The sequence below is a fragment of the Glossina fuscipes genome, unplaced genomic scaffold (genome assembly GCF_014805625.2).
Source record: "Glossina fuscipes isolate IAEA_lab_2018 unplaced genomic scaffold, Yale_Gfus_2 3, whole genome shotgun sequence".
NCBI lineage: Eukaryota > Metazoa > Arthropoda > Insecta > Diptera > Glossinidae > Glossina > Glossina fuscipes.
Window position 1 is genome coordinate 6324284 of NW_023998417.1, and position 17628 is coordinate 6341911.

The 17628-nt window shown below is 31.5% G+C and overlaps 2 protein-coding genes across 2 annotated transcripts; both read left to right on the forward strand.

Moving 5' to 3' along the window:
• The first annotated feature begins 3417 nt into the window (after window positions 1–3417).
• LOC119635013 lies at window positions 3418–6892 on the forward strand. Its single transcript, XM_038029510.1, has 3 exons — window positions 3418–4019; window positions 5845–5977; window positions 6054–6892. Exons 1-3 carry the CDS (start codon window positions 3425–3427, stop codon window positions 6313–6315), a joined length of 990 nt encoding a protein of 329 aa, XP_037885438.1. The 5' UTR covers window positions 3418–3424; the 3' UTR covers window positions 6316–6892.
• Window positions 6893–6963: 71 nt separating this feature from the next.
• LOC119635014 (transmembrane emp24 domain-containing protein 2) lies at window positions 6964–7921 on the forward strand. Its single transcript, XM_038029512.1, has 3 exons — window positions 6964–7140; window positions 7208–7542; window positions 7603–7921. Exons 1-3 carry the CDS (start codon window positions 7002–7004, stop codon window positions 7750–7752), a joined length of 624 nt encoding a protein of 207 aa, XP_037885440.1. The 5' UTR covers window positions 6964–7001; the 3' UTR covers window positions 7753–7921.
• Window positions 7922–17628: the final 9707 nt, after the last annotated feature.

The following is a 17628-nucleotide window of genomic DNA, read 5'->3' on the forward strand; positions in this document are numbered from 1 at the left end:
CATCCACCTTCGAAGGTATATATCTGTTTAACTCATTTATATATGTATTGGTAAGATTGTGTGTGTCATAGAAAACTTCTGTACCATCACTCTATTGACACACGTCTTGTTGTGTCAACATTGCAAAGTCTACTCTTGCCTCTGGCATATCTCCTGTAAATGGTGGACAGTACTTAATCAACAAACACGCATAATTAATATATTTATATATGTTAGTGTATAAAATAAGATCACATCAATTGTTATAGTCTCGTGTTCGAACGTGAAACAATATTGATTTTTGTCACTTTTGTATAATATTCTCAGTTCATTTATTAGAAATTAACAATAGCTACTAAAAAAGAATAATGGAAAAGAAAAAGGGCAAAGAGAGAAAAAGAAAGGAAGAGAGAGAGAGAGAGAGAGAGAGAGAGAGAGGACACACAAACAAGTAGGAGAAAACTATTCCATTCATCTTAAGAAAAGCCTTCATTTAATACTCACTCCGAATATAATAAAGAACATTATGAAGTAACCTAGAGAGAGTTAATCAAGAAGCGGCTGTACAGGCCCGAGTACAGTGAGTCTCTCAAACTTGTCAAGTTGAGAAAAGAGCCCTTTTTAGATTTAGAAAAAAAAAACAAAGAAGATACCATTAAATAGTGCTATTGAGATCTAAAAGTCTATAGCAGTTTCTATGATCTAAAAATGCTTACTATGTGTCTCTTAAGGTTCGGCGCAAAAATGGTCTTGCCTTTTCTATTGATACGTATGCAATCATGATAATAAATCTGTTGCTCAAATTTTATATCAGATACCGAATGCTTTTCACTGGATCCTTGTGTCTGCTACCAAAGAATATTTCATTTTCCCTTCCGTCTACAACGTCCCAAACCACACATCAGAGACTATATGTAAAGATTAGTTTTTGGCCATGATTCATAAGTCTGTCTGCTTATTTGCCGTCAGTTGCTAGTTATCATTTAAAGGCTGAGTTACACTCTTCAGCTCAAATTGTTAATCTGTTTTATCAATTGTAGGCGATTAGGGCTGCGATATACGCAAGTAGCTAAGGAGCGTGAATGTCTACCGGGTTTAATCCTCAGTGCAGTAAACTATACTTTAATAACTTGATATGTGATCGTAGAGTGAGTGTAGAGTGAGTGTTCAGGCGGTAATATTTACCGATACACCTCCCTAGCGCAACTGTTCTCTATATCTCTTTTCACCTTTCTCTCCGACCACAGTGTTACACGTATAGAGTCGCACACTGAGTGAATGGTCATGTAAAAAAAAAAAAGTTTAGTTAGGCAATCGATACCACTCGTACGCCAATAACGGATTTTTAACGTTTTTCCTAAATTTTAAGACAACTTGCAGTTTTGGATGTATTAAGGATGTAAGGCTTGAGATGAAGACACCTATTATTCAGAATACCTATCAAAAAGCGAATCAGAAAGTGAAAACTTGTCTGTTTGGCTGTCCATCCGTCCGTCTTGTTTTATTTCCTCAACCGTCAGGTCACAATTTTTGGAAATATTCTGATGACAATTGGAAATGCTGACACATTTTGGCTCAAGGACGAATATTATTGAAAATGATTCGCATCGCAACACACTCCCATATAACACTAATGGATTACCGTATCCCACTGTTGCACTTTTTCAAATATAAATATTCTAACTCCCTATAACTCAATATAATTTAATATTTTCTAACTTAAGTTTTCAGTATTTTATTCATATATAATCAAGTACTTAGTATATTCAAATACCTACATAAGCTTTGCATATTTTTTGCACTTATATTGAACCCGGAAAATATCCAACCAAAGCCTTTAATGTTATTATTATCCAATGTTCAAATATATAATGCAAAATCCTTTATAAATGATGACAACAACAAGTAGAACTTGTAAAAAAACGACCACTTGCTTATAAATAGGGACTATCTGCCATAAAAATATCGACAATTTTTGCAACAATTCAAAATCGCGCATACCTTTTAGGCTCTCTAGACTAGTTTTCTTTCTTTCTCATATTTACAAGTGCTATTAATATATTTCACTCTTTTTGATATTTGGTACTGAAATTGAGTGTTCTTGGATGTTCGTAACTCTTGAATGAACAATAAAACTGTACATTATATTAAGTAGAAAAAAATTATATGCAATTTGGCCAAACGTTTTCAAAGTTTAGCTTGTATTGAAAAAGAAGGGAACTCTTCAATAAATTATTTCATATCGTAAGTTATAAATATATATATATATATATATAAATAATATACAAACTTTATTCTTAGGTGGACTCTCTGTTCCATCTTTATCCAACTTTATCATCTGTTACTTAGCTAAATCCCTATGATATGTTATTTACATACGAATAACATCTCCTAGACTTCCACATATCTACATTCTCTTCAATTCTCGAGATCCAAAGCTATTAATACGGAAAAATCGGAGAGTCTAAGGAATGTTTTTTGGTTTCTTTCCTAAACGCAGCCGATGATTTGGACTATATTTGGACTAATTTTTCAGATCAATTTCGTTTCGTTTGCAGTCATTGTTGCCATTTCAAGCGGCAATAGGCAGGCAAACATGTATTGATGATTTCAGTATTGACGTCGATTCAGTGATACAGTGCGTCTCCGTGACAAGTTTTTCCAAGTTTTACACACTAACGTGCGAGAAAATCAATATTTCTCCATAGAGGTATTTAATACGCTCCTGACATTCGAATAATTTAATTTATATTTCAAATTTATTTCAAAGCTCTGATCAGCTTGGCTTTAAGGACATCTTCCGTTAACCATGGACGGATCATAGCTTCTTTAATCGGTCTCTATGTGCAGACAGACAAATTGCATATCTATTTATTAAATATAGATTTACTTTCCTAAGGCACAGATACAGGCACAGGTGACAATAATTGAGAAAGTAAGCATTCGACCATTTTTGATTGTTTAACGTATTCACGTGACTCTAACTAAATAAATAAAATGCGTATGAGTGCATGTAAATGTGAGCCGGTTATTTTATGTTAATAACTTCTTGAGTGAATGATTGAGACGAAGCACCAACAGCACCAAGTAGCACAACTCAACAATTGCCGATCGGTTTGAGCTTAGCTCTGAGTGTCATAAAACGTATTCATATATACATTTTAATCCATTCAACAACATTTATATCAGCGTCATATGCAATTAGAACTAAAGTTTCGCTCTTATAACGTAAAGTGTCTTACGGGAAAAATGAAAATTTCATTTAAATCTTGGTGTTGGCATATAAAGCATTCGAGCTTAATATTGAAAAATTTAAAACAAAAAAAAAACCCATTGTAAATTCGTGTAAATTTAAAAAAAAAGTGTTTAAAATGTTTTAATAATAATTTAAAAAACGATAATAAAATAAAAAGTATTATGATATTTGCCGAGCATGTGCCAGAATATGACAGATCAACCGTTAATAAGTTTAACTAATGAACAAACACCGACGGCTCTTATACCAACTGCTACGACAATTATAGCCGACGGTGCTGATAATAACTATAACCTAATCACCGAGACGGATAAGCCTATCATTTTAGAACTCGGCACATGTTCGGCATCTACAACCGAATTATCAGTCTCTTATAGCAACGAGTATCCAATAGAAACTTTGAATTCTTATGAATCTACAAGAAACGAAACTGCATTTACTACTGGCTTATGCGGGAGCAGTTTTGCACCAATTCCATCATCGTCAACGTCACCACAATCACCTTCCACGCCATCTGTGATATCAGGAAACTCGAATTTAATTAACAACACAAATTCGTTAATAGTTCCCGTCGAATCCGATGTTCCCTTATCGCCCGCTCTGTATTCTTGGCCCTCATCTAACCGTACACAGGCGATATCGTCACAAATTGAGGTCAAATTTAAATTAAGAAAGGAAATGGTCCCTTTGCCGACATATATATCGTATGCGGGCACTCATGAGCATATTATAAGCAAAGAAATTAATCCTTCAAGGAACGAAAGAGCACTGCAAAGTGAAAAAGGTAGTGAACTCATATCAATCAATATAAGACACAAATAGTGCAGGTAAATGCTGTTAATAATCGTCGATAGAAGTAGCATTTTCTTACAATAACGTTACATCCACGATAGTTCACGCGCATACAAATCCGTTGTCATATTTATGCTAATGTCGCAGTATGCTCTCAAAACGTAACGTATACAAAGATAATATGGTACATGCGTGGAATAATTTAACGAAACATGCTCGAGACATTTCCGTAACAATAATATAAGAAGCAGGAGTTTTCAAGTTTTTGTTAATTACCGAAAGATTATACTTCACCTCTGCCGAGTGCGAGAATAATGAGGTGAAAACTTTATCTCCGGACCATGGTTGCTGGTCTATTTTGTGTATGTCCATTCATAAAGAGTGTGAAGATCAATTCGAGTTGAACTAGTAAAGATACCTACCATTGCTGTTAACATACCCCCGTTAACAACTTAACAGAGCTCATGTTAAATAATTACAATTGAGATAGAGTTGGTTTGAAAGCCTAGTCCGTCCATATTAAAAAAAAGCAAATATTTTTGTGAACATTTTGTGAATCCATATAAAACTACCTTTCAAACAAACTAAACAAATTCAAATTCTGCTTATGGCAACTATTTTTAACGGTATATGAAATTTGGTATGTTAGCGGAACATGGATATGGAAGAACACCCAAATTTGACACTCTAGTGCGGCCAAACCAGAAAATGTCGCCTATATTCACCTATATCACGTGAATTATATAAAAGTACCTATCGAATGAGCAAAATGTTAAGTCATTAACAGAGGTATGTTAACAGAAATGGCAGGTGTCTTTACTAGTTAAACTCGAATTTATCTTCACGCCCTTCCATTCATATACCTCCTTGCAAGCTTTTAACTAATGTTAAGCTTTCTGCCATCCACGAACACACACACCCATCCATGTGGTCTTTCTATACATACGGCTCTAATCTCTATATAGGAAGTTTTGAAATGCCAATTCCAGTAGATGACGATAAAAATAATCTTGTACCTAAGCTATCGCTTTGGGTAGACTTTTTAGGCTACAATTATGATTTTGACAGATAGACATAAGTAGACATGTATATGTGTGGAATACACATCTGAAGACTACGTAATAAATATTTGAAAAACTTTATATATATCTTACGAAACATATTTTTTATGTTTTGTTTAATACCGCCAAGCAAGCACTACATAATAGAGCAGCCGTTCAAACAAAACTCTCTATACGTGCAATACAGTGATGGTGAGAAAGAAGTGGGAAAACGGAAAGAATGAAGGCGTGTTCTCTATAGATAAGCCTTTATCGGCTAGGCACTCACTATAGCTACAATCAAATATGGTCAAGCCGGACTAAAATTTGAACCCGTATCCACCGGCTAGGTAATCGCGGCTCTTGTCTGTTCGGCTATCCGGCAGCATATCTATAAAAAAAACCGATTATTTCAGGATTATAATAAACCTTTCCTATGATAACCTCTTTCAAAATATATCGACAACTTTTATCTAAGCCTGTAAAATTCAAAAAGTAATCTAGATGTACGTTTGATTAGATGACCATAAAGACTTATACGATTGCTTACTTAAAAGAAAAATTCGTATTAAAAGGAGAATATTTTTCTTTCTTAAAATTGAAACGAAAATATACTAAAAGAAAGATTCATTTACGCATCCGCGGAAATGTCTAGGAAGGATTTAAGAAAAAAAAATGAATTGGCACTGCGAGCATTGCGACAATCTGAACATTAAATTATCGTATATAGTCTATTTTCGTATTAGTATCTTAATTAATGCGATATTGCGATTGCAGAATATAAAAAGACTGCTTGTGACCGTGAACGCACCCGTATGCGAGATATGAACCGGGCATACGATCTATTGCGCTCCAAATTGCCAATATCTAAGCCAAATGGGAAAAAATTTTCAAAAATTGAAACTTTACGGTAAAATTTATTAATGCGTCATTTTTTAATTTAGTTCACCTTCGCCTTTACATTGGCTATCTTATTTATATTACAGAATTAGCATTGGCTATATAAAAGATTTGCTGCAACAACTTCAAGAAAATCCAGAGGATTATGATATATCTCCGTCTAAATCGAATCAAATTGTGAAATTCGTTGACTATAAATCTGCTCTCAATTCGCGTAAACGTTCGCAATCATTACAATATGAACAAAAATCTATCTATATTGATGAGAGCAGTAGCAAGGATATCGATGAAGCAAATATTAATTGGAACGATAGTTACTTGCTTAACGCTACTGATAAATGGGAATAACTTTTAACAATTAGTTACGAAATGCCAAAGAAATACAATAAAATAAATATATTAATAATGCTGTTGATTAAGTGAATACGGAAAGAAAGATTATTGGTTCACATGTGTTTTTTTAAAGTTTTGCATTTTAATATTATATTGATACATGTATGTATGTATGCCTTGTGCAAACAAAACTCAAACGACGTCATAAGAGAAACGATCCAAATCTTGAAAATTTTTTTTCTCATTCCTTTTATCCAATTTTTTTTTTATTTATTTATTTTTTTTTTTGTTAATTATTGCTTAGAAAATTCTGCATATTATAGAGTGAATAGAGTGTTGCATAAATTTGAATATTTTTCAATTTATATTACAATTGTATACTAACTCTCTTGAAGTTGTGCCCCCATTGTCAAATAAAATTATAAGAATATTAAAAATACTTTTCACTTACATTGTGTTTAATATCCGGTTATTTTAAATATTTCTTTGTATCGTGAGCATTCTTTAAAACAGAGTTGTTAAGCTAATACGTTGAGGAAATGCAACATTATTCCCAACTAACGGCAATACTGTTCGATAAATTTTTGACAAAATACGTGGCTGTAAAACAAAAAAACAAAAAAAAAAAATTATTTCTTAAGCATAACAAATTATATTTAATTATAAGCAAATTCGCATCGAATAATAAAAGAAATTGAAAAATGAAGACAGAACTTTATTTCATATTTTTATTATTAACGTTAATGCAATTCTTGCAGCATATTCAAGCATTCATTGTTAACGTTGATGCCCACAATGAGGAATGCTTTTTCGAGAAAATTGAAACTGGAACAAAATTTAGTAAGAAATAAAATGAGTTTTTCATCAAATTCAAAAATTTGTAGACAATACAAAAGTTTATTCTCAGGTATAACATTTGAGGTGATTGAAGGAGGATTTTTGGATATTGACATAAAAATAATTGGCCCAGATCACGGTGTAATACATGAAAGCGAGAAAGAGTCTTCGAGTAGATTGGCTTTTGTCGCTGCTACGGCCGGCATTTATACTGTTTGCTTTGACAATCAAAAGAGTAGCATGACACCGAAACTAGTTATGTTCTCAATAGACGTAGATGAATCACCACATCGTGCACCAGGCGCTCCGGGCGAAGATGAAGTAGGTCATACCAAATTAGAAGATATGATACGTGAATTATCTGGTACCTTAACCAGCGTGAAACATGAACAAGAGTATATGCACGTAAGTTAAAATTGAATGAATTGATTGCATTTTAGTTATCATTTCTTAAATTCATTTAAGGTTCGTGATAAAATTCATCGCACAATTAATGAAAGCACGAATTCTCGTGTTGTGTTATGGTCAACTTTTGAAGCATTGGTCTTAGTGTTAATGACAATTGGTCAAGTGTACTACTTGAAGCGTTTCTTCGAAGTGAAACGCGTGGTGTAGATTAACGGATCATATCGTAGTATAAGAAATTCTTGTGTAATTTATCCCAAAAACTCATTTCCTGCTTCTTTTGTTTTTCAACAAATTAATTCATTTTCTATTGCCTCGTAGGTAAATCGATTGTAATATTACATATAATATATGAACACTATCTCAATACACACTTTAATTCGGCTTAATTTCTTTTTAATTTATTTGAAGTCATGTTAGAGCTAAAAGTAGATTAATTTCTTAAAGCGCATACGAATTATGGCGAAGAAATTTTAGACTTTATATAGTAAAATTATTCCGAATGATGAGCCTTATTTTCCTTTGACGAAACCCGTAGCACTTATTTGCAATAAAATATATCTTTCATATTGTGCGACTAACATATATCTTGTATATAAGTATTCTAATTGGAAGAAAGGCATGTTACATATTATGACGCTTTATAACAAAATAATTGAGATAAGAATTTCAAATGTGATCTTGGGAAGAAACCACAAATTTCGGAGCCGTGTGTAATCTGCTGGATCAAAAATTTGAACAATGCATCAATGAACCGGCCCAAGTAAGTAGCACTGAGGCAACTTTGCTTAGCTTTAATAAAAGCATGCCTTGGATGATAATAAAAACGAGTTTAAAAGACATGACTGGAGTAAAGGTTCTATAAAGAGAGATCTGTCCAACAATTATTTATTTACGTTGTAATTATTAATAAGTTATTCTGTGTTTACTTGATTACATTACTAGAGACTGAGCATTTCCTTGCCGTTGTGAATGATTACAATGTTTCTTATTTCATAAAGTAGAGTAGTGTGAGGACAAAAGCTGAAAATTAATGGACATGAAAACTGCAGAAGCCTGCTTTTCAGTACATAATCATGGATCCTCGAATTGTGTATTTTGTTGGATTTCGAGCAACTACTTGGAAAATTTAGGATTTTCAAGTGAAGCGATCTCTTTGCTATCTATATTCTATCAAGAAAAAAGATAACTGTGCAATATATAAAAGTCGATGTAGCGTATTGGAGGAAGCTTTGGTGTTTGGAAGTCGTCAAATAAAAGAGAAGAGGTAACGGTAATTTTAATATTATGTTAATATTATGCTCCATTCGAGAATACGACGCGGAATGAAAGCAGACGTAGCAACAACATGCAACTTTGCAGCAACGAGGGCTTCTATGTCAAACAATGCAATCCCCAAACTCGCCTCCGCGTACATCGAAAGACGTACGTATTGCGATTCCGAAATCACATTCAACATTAACTAAGACTACAAATGTAATGCTAACAACTAAAAAAAGGTTACTTGGATTATACTGTGAACTTCATAGCATTGGAATGTTCAGCGGAAAGTTTTTAAAATGTTTAATTAAATCTATAGTTTAGAGTCCATTAACAGTAAACTGCTGTCACTATTCGAACCTTAGCTATATCTAAATATATAAGTCAGTAAGGAAACGTCTATATATTTTTTTTCAAAATCTTCGTGTCTTTAATTCCACTTGCATGTCAAATTATTTAAAATTTCGTTATTCGTTGATTACGATTAATGTTTTCGAGTGATTTAATATTTTCATTGAATATTTCATTATTTAAAGATTACTGCTTGGAGCATTACTGTTATCAATTTTTGATCGATTCGATTTTTTCGAAATCCGTTGCTAGTTCTTGGAGTGATTTGTTTGGTCAATTCCAATAGCGAGCGAGACTCAATTATATCGAATAGATGCTTTCACGACTATGGTGTTCAAGACATATGAACATAGCAAAATGTCTGAGTGTTTGAATGTGTTTATAAAAGTCGAACCATATGTGGGGGTTTTTCCTTTTATAGAACGCTGGATTCATTTATAGCCAAATTACGTGCAGCAATAATGAGTTTAAGCAATACCACGTCTGTAATGCGCACGCGCGTTTCAATGAAAATATCAACTTGTATTTCTTCTTATGTAATTTTTGTCTCATTCTCAGTTAACACAATGAACATTAAGTGTAGAGGTTAAACAATTGCCATACATTTATCTAACAACGTTTTTTGCCGTCCAACAACACGTTTAACGAACACGAACGAATCTAAGGATGAACAATTTGCGGTACAAGGGTATACATTACCGCAAACTTCATGAAATCGAAATGTCAGTGTAATTGTGGATTGGTCTTCTACACTTTTTCAGCATGAGAAATACTTGCATTAATATTGCGAAGTCAATGTTTGTTTGTTTATTTTATTTAAAATTTTATTTATATGAGAAAATTTACTAAAATTTAATGAATACTTTTTTATTAAAGTATATATTAAATATATAGAATATGGATGGAAGAATCCAACTACGGATAATATGATGGATGTTTTGTCGATATTCTCGTCTTCTGTTTCTCTTTATTGTCAAAAATATTTTCTTTTTTTTTATCAAATTGACGATTCCTTCTAATAAGATATTTTTCAGTTAGCGCCACATTTCTGTCTTGAAAGAATTTTATTCAGTGTTTATTAGAAATAAACACAAAAGTAATCGAAATTCATTAGAAAAAATTGCAAGAATATATAGTAAAAGTTTCTTATTTGCGGGGGATACGTGCCGCGAATATGGAATTTGTGTTGGATACCTATTAGAATCCTTTCATTCTTATATATGTACTCATACGGAATCCGCGAATAAAGAAATTTATAGCCGCGAATAGAGGAATTGTATCGCATTTTTTTAACCCGCAAATAAGGAAATCGCGAATAAAGCAAGCGCGAATAAGGAACTGTTACTGTACTCAGATTTTAACGATAATATTGAATACATTTTCGAGTAAGTTATTAAGATCACTAGTAAAGAAAGAAATATTAATTTTAATTTGTCGAAACTACGACGAGGTTGTCGTTATTTCTATGGCCAGGTGCTTTTATTTAAATGTTACTTTGTAACACAGTTTTCTTATCGCCTTCGTATTCGTATTGCTAAAGACTTGAACTTTCCTAATGAAACATGAATTAAGGGGTAGATAAGAAAAACTCGAATGTGTTATATAAATAGGATTATGATAATAATAGAAGTACTGATAAAAATTTCCTTGCATTCCTAATTATTCTTATATGTAGCGGAAAAGTCACAAACAATTTACATCCGATTCAAGTTTCAGGGCGCAACCTTTTTCCGAAGGGCTTACCTATATAGAATGTGGTCCAAGAAATATTCCCATTTGATTGAAATTTGGTCCATCGAATTATAATAATAATGAACAATCTTTTCATCATAAAACATTAAAAATATTTTCTCATACAAGGTTGACCCGTTCTTATATAGAGTGTCTTGTTATCTTTGCATGTAAAAAAAAAAAAAAAAAATATATATATATACTACTACTTCTAATTCTTTTGGTGTTAAATATAAGATTTTGAGTTAATGAAGATACATTTTAAAGTCATTCAATTCTTTTGAATTTAAATAAAAATATGTAATATTTTAATATTTTAACTTTACGCTACTACTACTACTACTACAAATTGACGATCCTGCTTAAAATAAAACCGTAATAGAAACTTTTAACCCTTGTGACCAAGTGTTGTCCTCATCCTAAGCTGAAGAACGTGTGAAATCAATCTTAAAAAAAAAAAAAAAAAAAATTAAAAAAAAAAAAACAAAACAACATATACATACAGGCGTCCAGATAGTGAATAGCAATCTTAAAAATTATTATTCAATTACATCAAGTCGACCGCCCTTGAGGATATGTATGGATTTGTGTGGCGTTTTATGGGTTTCATTGAATCGTACATATGTGCAAACGTATATCACGAACTTCATGCGCGAAATGTAATCGATCTTCTAAGGCTGTCATCAGCAAAAGAACCCGTATTTAAGTATAGTCCTAAGAATGGCGGAGTTGTTTGAACAAAGAATAAGTCATCTATTGAAACGTTTGTCACTTAGATGAAAGGAATTTTAAACTAAAACTGCAAAATATTTCCTGAGCAAGTTTTTTTGCACGGGGACGACTCCCTGCATATTGCATCTCTGAAAATTGCGTCAGTTATTGTTGGATGGTTTTATTTGATTGGAACAAACCAAACCCATCTAACCGCCTTCTCGAATAAACTGGAAATGTACACTTGACAAAAATTTATTTATGAATATAGCAAATAAATGGATAGATGATCAAGTTTGTGTATATATGTTGTTAGATATTCAATTATTAACTTACTTCTATTAAGCAAAAACATTAATTATCATACAAGATTACAAAAATCATTTAATTTCTTTTGTAATTATTTCAAATTTTCACAAAGTTTTTCGATACGCTATAGGTTTTGTGTTCTCACAAAAAAAAAAAAAAAAAAAAATTAAAATACAAAATAAAGATGATGGGAAATTTTTTCAAACACCCATTAGCACTATCACAAAATGACAGAACGCACTAACGCACAAAGACAAGTTGACAGCTTAAATAATAAATGCATATAAAAAAGCAACGAAAATTTTATATTCGACTTGAGACGAATCTTGAATACTTGTCATAGTTGCAACACTTGTAATTTCCTTTATTTTTATTATTAATTGTGGGCATGCCATTTACTGCTTGGTGTAAAATTTTAGATCGGTATGTGGTGTAATGCTTAGGTTAAGAATACTGCCTTTGTTTTGAAAAAAACTTCAACATAAGTTTCACAAAATAGTTCGCTCTGCATAGCATCTTCGCGAACATGTTTCACCCCAGCAGACTAACACAGGTAACACGTGAGCCCTTCTCACGATAGGAATAAGTGGATATCTACAGCAAAGCCATAAAATTTTCAAACAAATAAACAAAAATTTCGAATTCATCAAAGGTTTATGTGTTTGTTCGATTAAGTCCACTTCAAAATCAAGTTCAAATTAGTTATATTTTATAATTATAGAAGGCAGAGATAGGAAGAGATAGTCAGTTATATCCTCTGCATGTTACAAATAGGAAGACAAACTTAGCATACCTATGCACTTTGGGTGGTAGGTATAGAAACAAATTTTGCGATATTTAGCTTTTTATGTGTAAAAACAATTAGCTTAATAAGAGAAGCGGTAAATAATTGCATTTGTATGTGTTTGTGCGATCTTTGCTTGTTGTTTCTGTTGCTCTTTAGCGGAGGCGAACGCTAATTGATTTCTTTTAACAAATGTCGCACAAAACATTTACACATTTTATGATTGTTTTGTATTCTTTATTTATTTATTTATTTATTTATATACGTGTATACGTCTCAGACTCGTTGCTGCTGAAACCCTGTCAGTTTGATTTGTGTTTAACTAAACAAGAGAGATTGTTTTGCGTTTTTTTTATATTTTTTTTTTTTCGCAGAACAAACCAATGAGAAGCATTTTGAGGCGGTCCTTAAATTAATTAATAAATCTTGTTAGGCATTTTTATGATTAACTAACAACCAATGAAAATTTTAACCAAAAATTAATTCTCGCTAACATAGATTTACGTTAAAAATTAATCGCAAAATATTGTTGAGATTACATTTTTAACCTAAGAGCGAGACCCTGCTCTTTGTTATTTTTGAATTGGAAAAAAAAAAAAAAAAAAAAAAATAATACTTTTATAAATGTAAATATTTTGAAGCGCAATATTTTTTAGTTTACCTAATATTTGAACATATGTTCCATCAAGTTTGTGTTTATTTTATTATAAATCCACACATAAAAAAAATAAATAAATAAATAAGTGTACAAGTATTTCCGATGCCATAAATTAAACATCTAAACATACATTAAATTTTATTTTCCTTAATCCGGTCGAACATCATATTATATTACGCTAAGCAAATGTGACCCGGCCTGCTTGGCAAAAGTATCGCAAAAGTAAAATAAATAAACAAAAGTACGCGAATACTTGAGAGTTAGAGATATGTATCTTAAGAATACATACAAATATGAAGTAAAGTGTATGAATAACGCAGCAATAACGCAGGCTTAGCTTTATTGTCGATGCATTCGTTATTAGCAGATTTTAATATACGAATATCAGAACATTCCGTCGAAAACCATTTGGTTTCATTTAATCATTAAAAAGCCAAGACGATCCAATTTCACATGTGAATTAATAAAAAAGGGGAAAAAGAGTAACTATATATATATGTACACATAAACATCCGCACGCATATCCATTTAGAAATGGCAAATGCACTTTTCAAACCAATACATATTATGATCTAAGAAACGTTTAGCTTTCTGAAAAACGTTTGAGTGAATGTATTAAAAAAAGCAAGCGGCTTGGATCAAAAAGCGGAGAGAAAAAGATGAGAAAGAATTACGATTCGGCTTAAATTGAATTTTTTCTATACCCATTTCATCAGAGAATAGCTTTCGATAAGTTATGATTACTTTATCATATATTTTGGCGTTTATGGATGAAAAAACACTTGTCGTAAGTCTTTTAAAAAGTAATGAGCTTACCGGTGCCTATTACACTTAAGCTATCTAATTGATTAAACTTGATTTTCTTTTCTTTTCTCTATGACCAGGCATTCAAAGTATGTCCTCTATATACGTGTGGGCATAATGGTAGTCCTATAGTTAAGATTGTAGGTAGAGAGGAAGATTTAAAGGGGAGGGGGGGGGGGGGGGGGGAAAGTTGGGTCAAATAATTTTACTATTTACTTCAATTATAAGAGAAGCCTATCTTTAATACTTTTGATCTTCGATACTTTTTCTCCGATGTTGCGGCATCTTTTTGAAATTGTATAACGCGAATATTCGATTTCTTTAATTTGCATTACATTTATTACTCTTATAATGATTATTATAATAACCATTGTTGTTACATTCTGAGAAATGCTCACAGGGTTGATTACAACCTCGAGAAGCTGCATTCATCGGCAATCTTTTCTGAAAAGTTTATTGAAAAGTTTTAAGTAAACATTATAAGTCAGCAAAACCCGACGAATTCATTGCTTACACTTTAGTGAAAGAACGTTAATGAAATACTTTTCTAAGTTTTGGATTGCGTCCCTCACGTACTGAAAGATCAGGTGGAAATACTGCCATTCTTTTAGAAAATATGGCAAAATATTAGTTAATCTTATTTTCAGAACTTATTCAAGAAACGACAGAAACTGTTCCGTCATTTTCAAATAAATTGAAATAACAACTCTTTGCGAATGCTGAATGGAGCTTAGAATTCGCTCGTTTTAATTAATCAGATGGTAGGAGAACTGACGTGTATTCTCCTATCCTTAGGAGGAGGGTGAGAGTAAAGATTACCACAGATTAGTCTGCGCAAACTACGAGACGGATCATTGTCAAAGTAAACCAATGCATCTATCGGTATATAAATCTGAAAACATTTCGTAGATCAATCGTCAAAATAAAAAAAGCTAAAGTATAATCTTCATTGGGGTTAAATATTAGTACAACATGAATGCTATCGACTTTGAAAGATTTCTTAAATTCGGGCTTTAGTTACTATTGTTAAAAAAAAAAAAAAAAACAAATAATTATTATAAGATTTTAGCTTAGTTTAGTCTTTATCAACTTTATAAGAGAGGCTGCGATTGTATTTATTTATAGACAACAACAAAAAAAAAAATTAATAAAAATTTTACATAAAAAACATGTCCATAGAAAGTCAGAATTTATTTATATGTAGTTATTTTTGTACATCAAAAATAATTTTCTAAATTATTTTAATGACATCTGGCGTGCGTTCTACTTTGATTAAGATTCACTTGCATTCTTATTATCACTATTATTACTTATGTATTATGTATCAATTTTTTTATTTTTTTAAATCAATTAAAATTTTTTTTTTTTTTTTCTATATTTAAACAAGTTATTGCGTACTTTTCTATGAATGCAAGTTTTAGCAATTAATGGAAGAACAAGAGGAAAAGAAATCTTTATTTACTGATAAACGTTTCAATATGTGTTCGACAAATTGTTGTTAGATTTGAATTCGTATGTGTGTGCGTGCGTTAAGTATTTGCGCTTTCCGATGTATAGGCTTTGAAGTGAAGCGGCAGGCATTTTATTGAAATACTATTGTTAATCTTAATGTTTGTATTAGAGATGTTAGTCAGTCTTGTTGTCCTCTTCTCTGATCATAGAGGACTTAATAAAAAAACAAAAAAAATTCGATTTTTTTAAGTAACTATTTTGCAATATTCCGCATCTAATATGCCATTTTTACACCCTAGATCAGTTATAGGCTACATCACAAATGTGCGGACGTGTGCAACTCTAAAAAGCACTTGAGACAGAGTCGCTCCTTAGTATACTAACCAATTAAAAATCATTTCCTGAAATGACTTAAGTTTATTTGTCCCTCAGAGTACGGTTGTATTCTATCCATATATCCTTTGTGTTCAATCTACAACTAACCACTTTTGCGAAGCCTGGTGCACTGAATGTTTCGCTTCTGTGAAAACAGTTTGGAATCGTATCCCTTTTACAGCTACTTCGCATATAAGATCTTAATGGAAAGAAGGCGTTAAATGAAAAAATTTTCAGTTTAAAGCTTCTTTGGCATATTTAAAGAATGTGGAAAATTTGAATAATATAGCATCACTTATCGAATTCTCATGATCATGCTCGCCTGGTACTCGGAGGCATCCCGTTAAGATTTCACGATATGAGATTTCTTAAAGAAAGGAAGCAAGGATGGAGCTCTGTGCCTGACCCTTGCAGTAGTTATATGCATATATACATAAATACAAATATGCAAATGTTTACAAAAACAAACGCACACATGTATGCATATAGTGGAGAGTCGATTAAATGGTTTCATTTCTGGTAATAACTTTTTTAAAAATTAAAATTTTGGAAAATTTATACTTTTCAAATGCTTTACAAGTCTTATCTATCTGTTTGTAGACACACTTTTAAAATTCAAGGCCTTTTGGGAGGATCAATATATGTCTGAAATATGTAATATAAAGCGATGAGTTTGTCGATCTCGCTAAAGAGCACTGTACACTCTAAGGGGTGATGTTAGGTTTGACTTTTTATACTAAATGTTTGTAATTTCTACTGAATAAGTCAGCGCCCACAGTCTACAAACGTCTGATATTACAAAATAAAAAAAAAAAAAAAGAGTATATTTATATGTATATATATTTATATATATACATATATTTATACATATATATTTATATTTTATATGTATATATATTTATATATAAATATGTATATATATTTATATAAGCCATTTAAACCTTTATGAAGAGCTTCTGTGTTAGGAAACGTGTACATTTGTACGAATGATGATACTTCCATAGCGTCGGGCAAGTTACATGCAGTGGCATTAAAATTCATATCGGATTTAATTTCAAACATTTTTCCATTTATTAGTATTCGTTATGAAATCTTTCCAATTTCTCAATATTTTTAATGTAAATCAAATATGTTTTATGTGCTGTGTACATAAAATTAAACAAAAAAAAAAAAAAAAAAAAAAAAAAAAAAAAAGCAAACATATATAAACACACACACACGCACACACACTTACGTATACACGATGTTCTTTCGTTCGTATTTTAAGCGACTGCAATTACTTTTACGTATTTTGTATTTGATTTGACAGAAAATATCACGAGTTTTATATGTAAATCTTTTTATATATAAATTATAAAACGGCAAAAAGACATAAAAATATAATTTTTAATGATGCGTTAAAGATCAAAGGTTTCCGATGTAGTAAAATGTAGAAATTTGTACCCATCGCAATGCAAACATATGTTAATAATAATTGTTATACGTAATTAACGATTTACTTCAAACATAAATAATAGCTTGTAAAGCACTATGCAACAATATTACATAAGTAATTTTACATTATTTAAAATTTCTTCGAATTGAAATTATTTGTGAAACAAGATATGCTTCGAGAGTGTTTGGTCAATTGAAGGTATAATTAGTAATATGC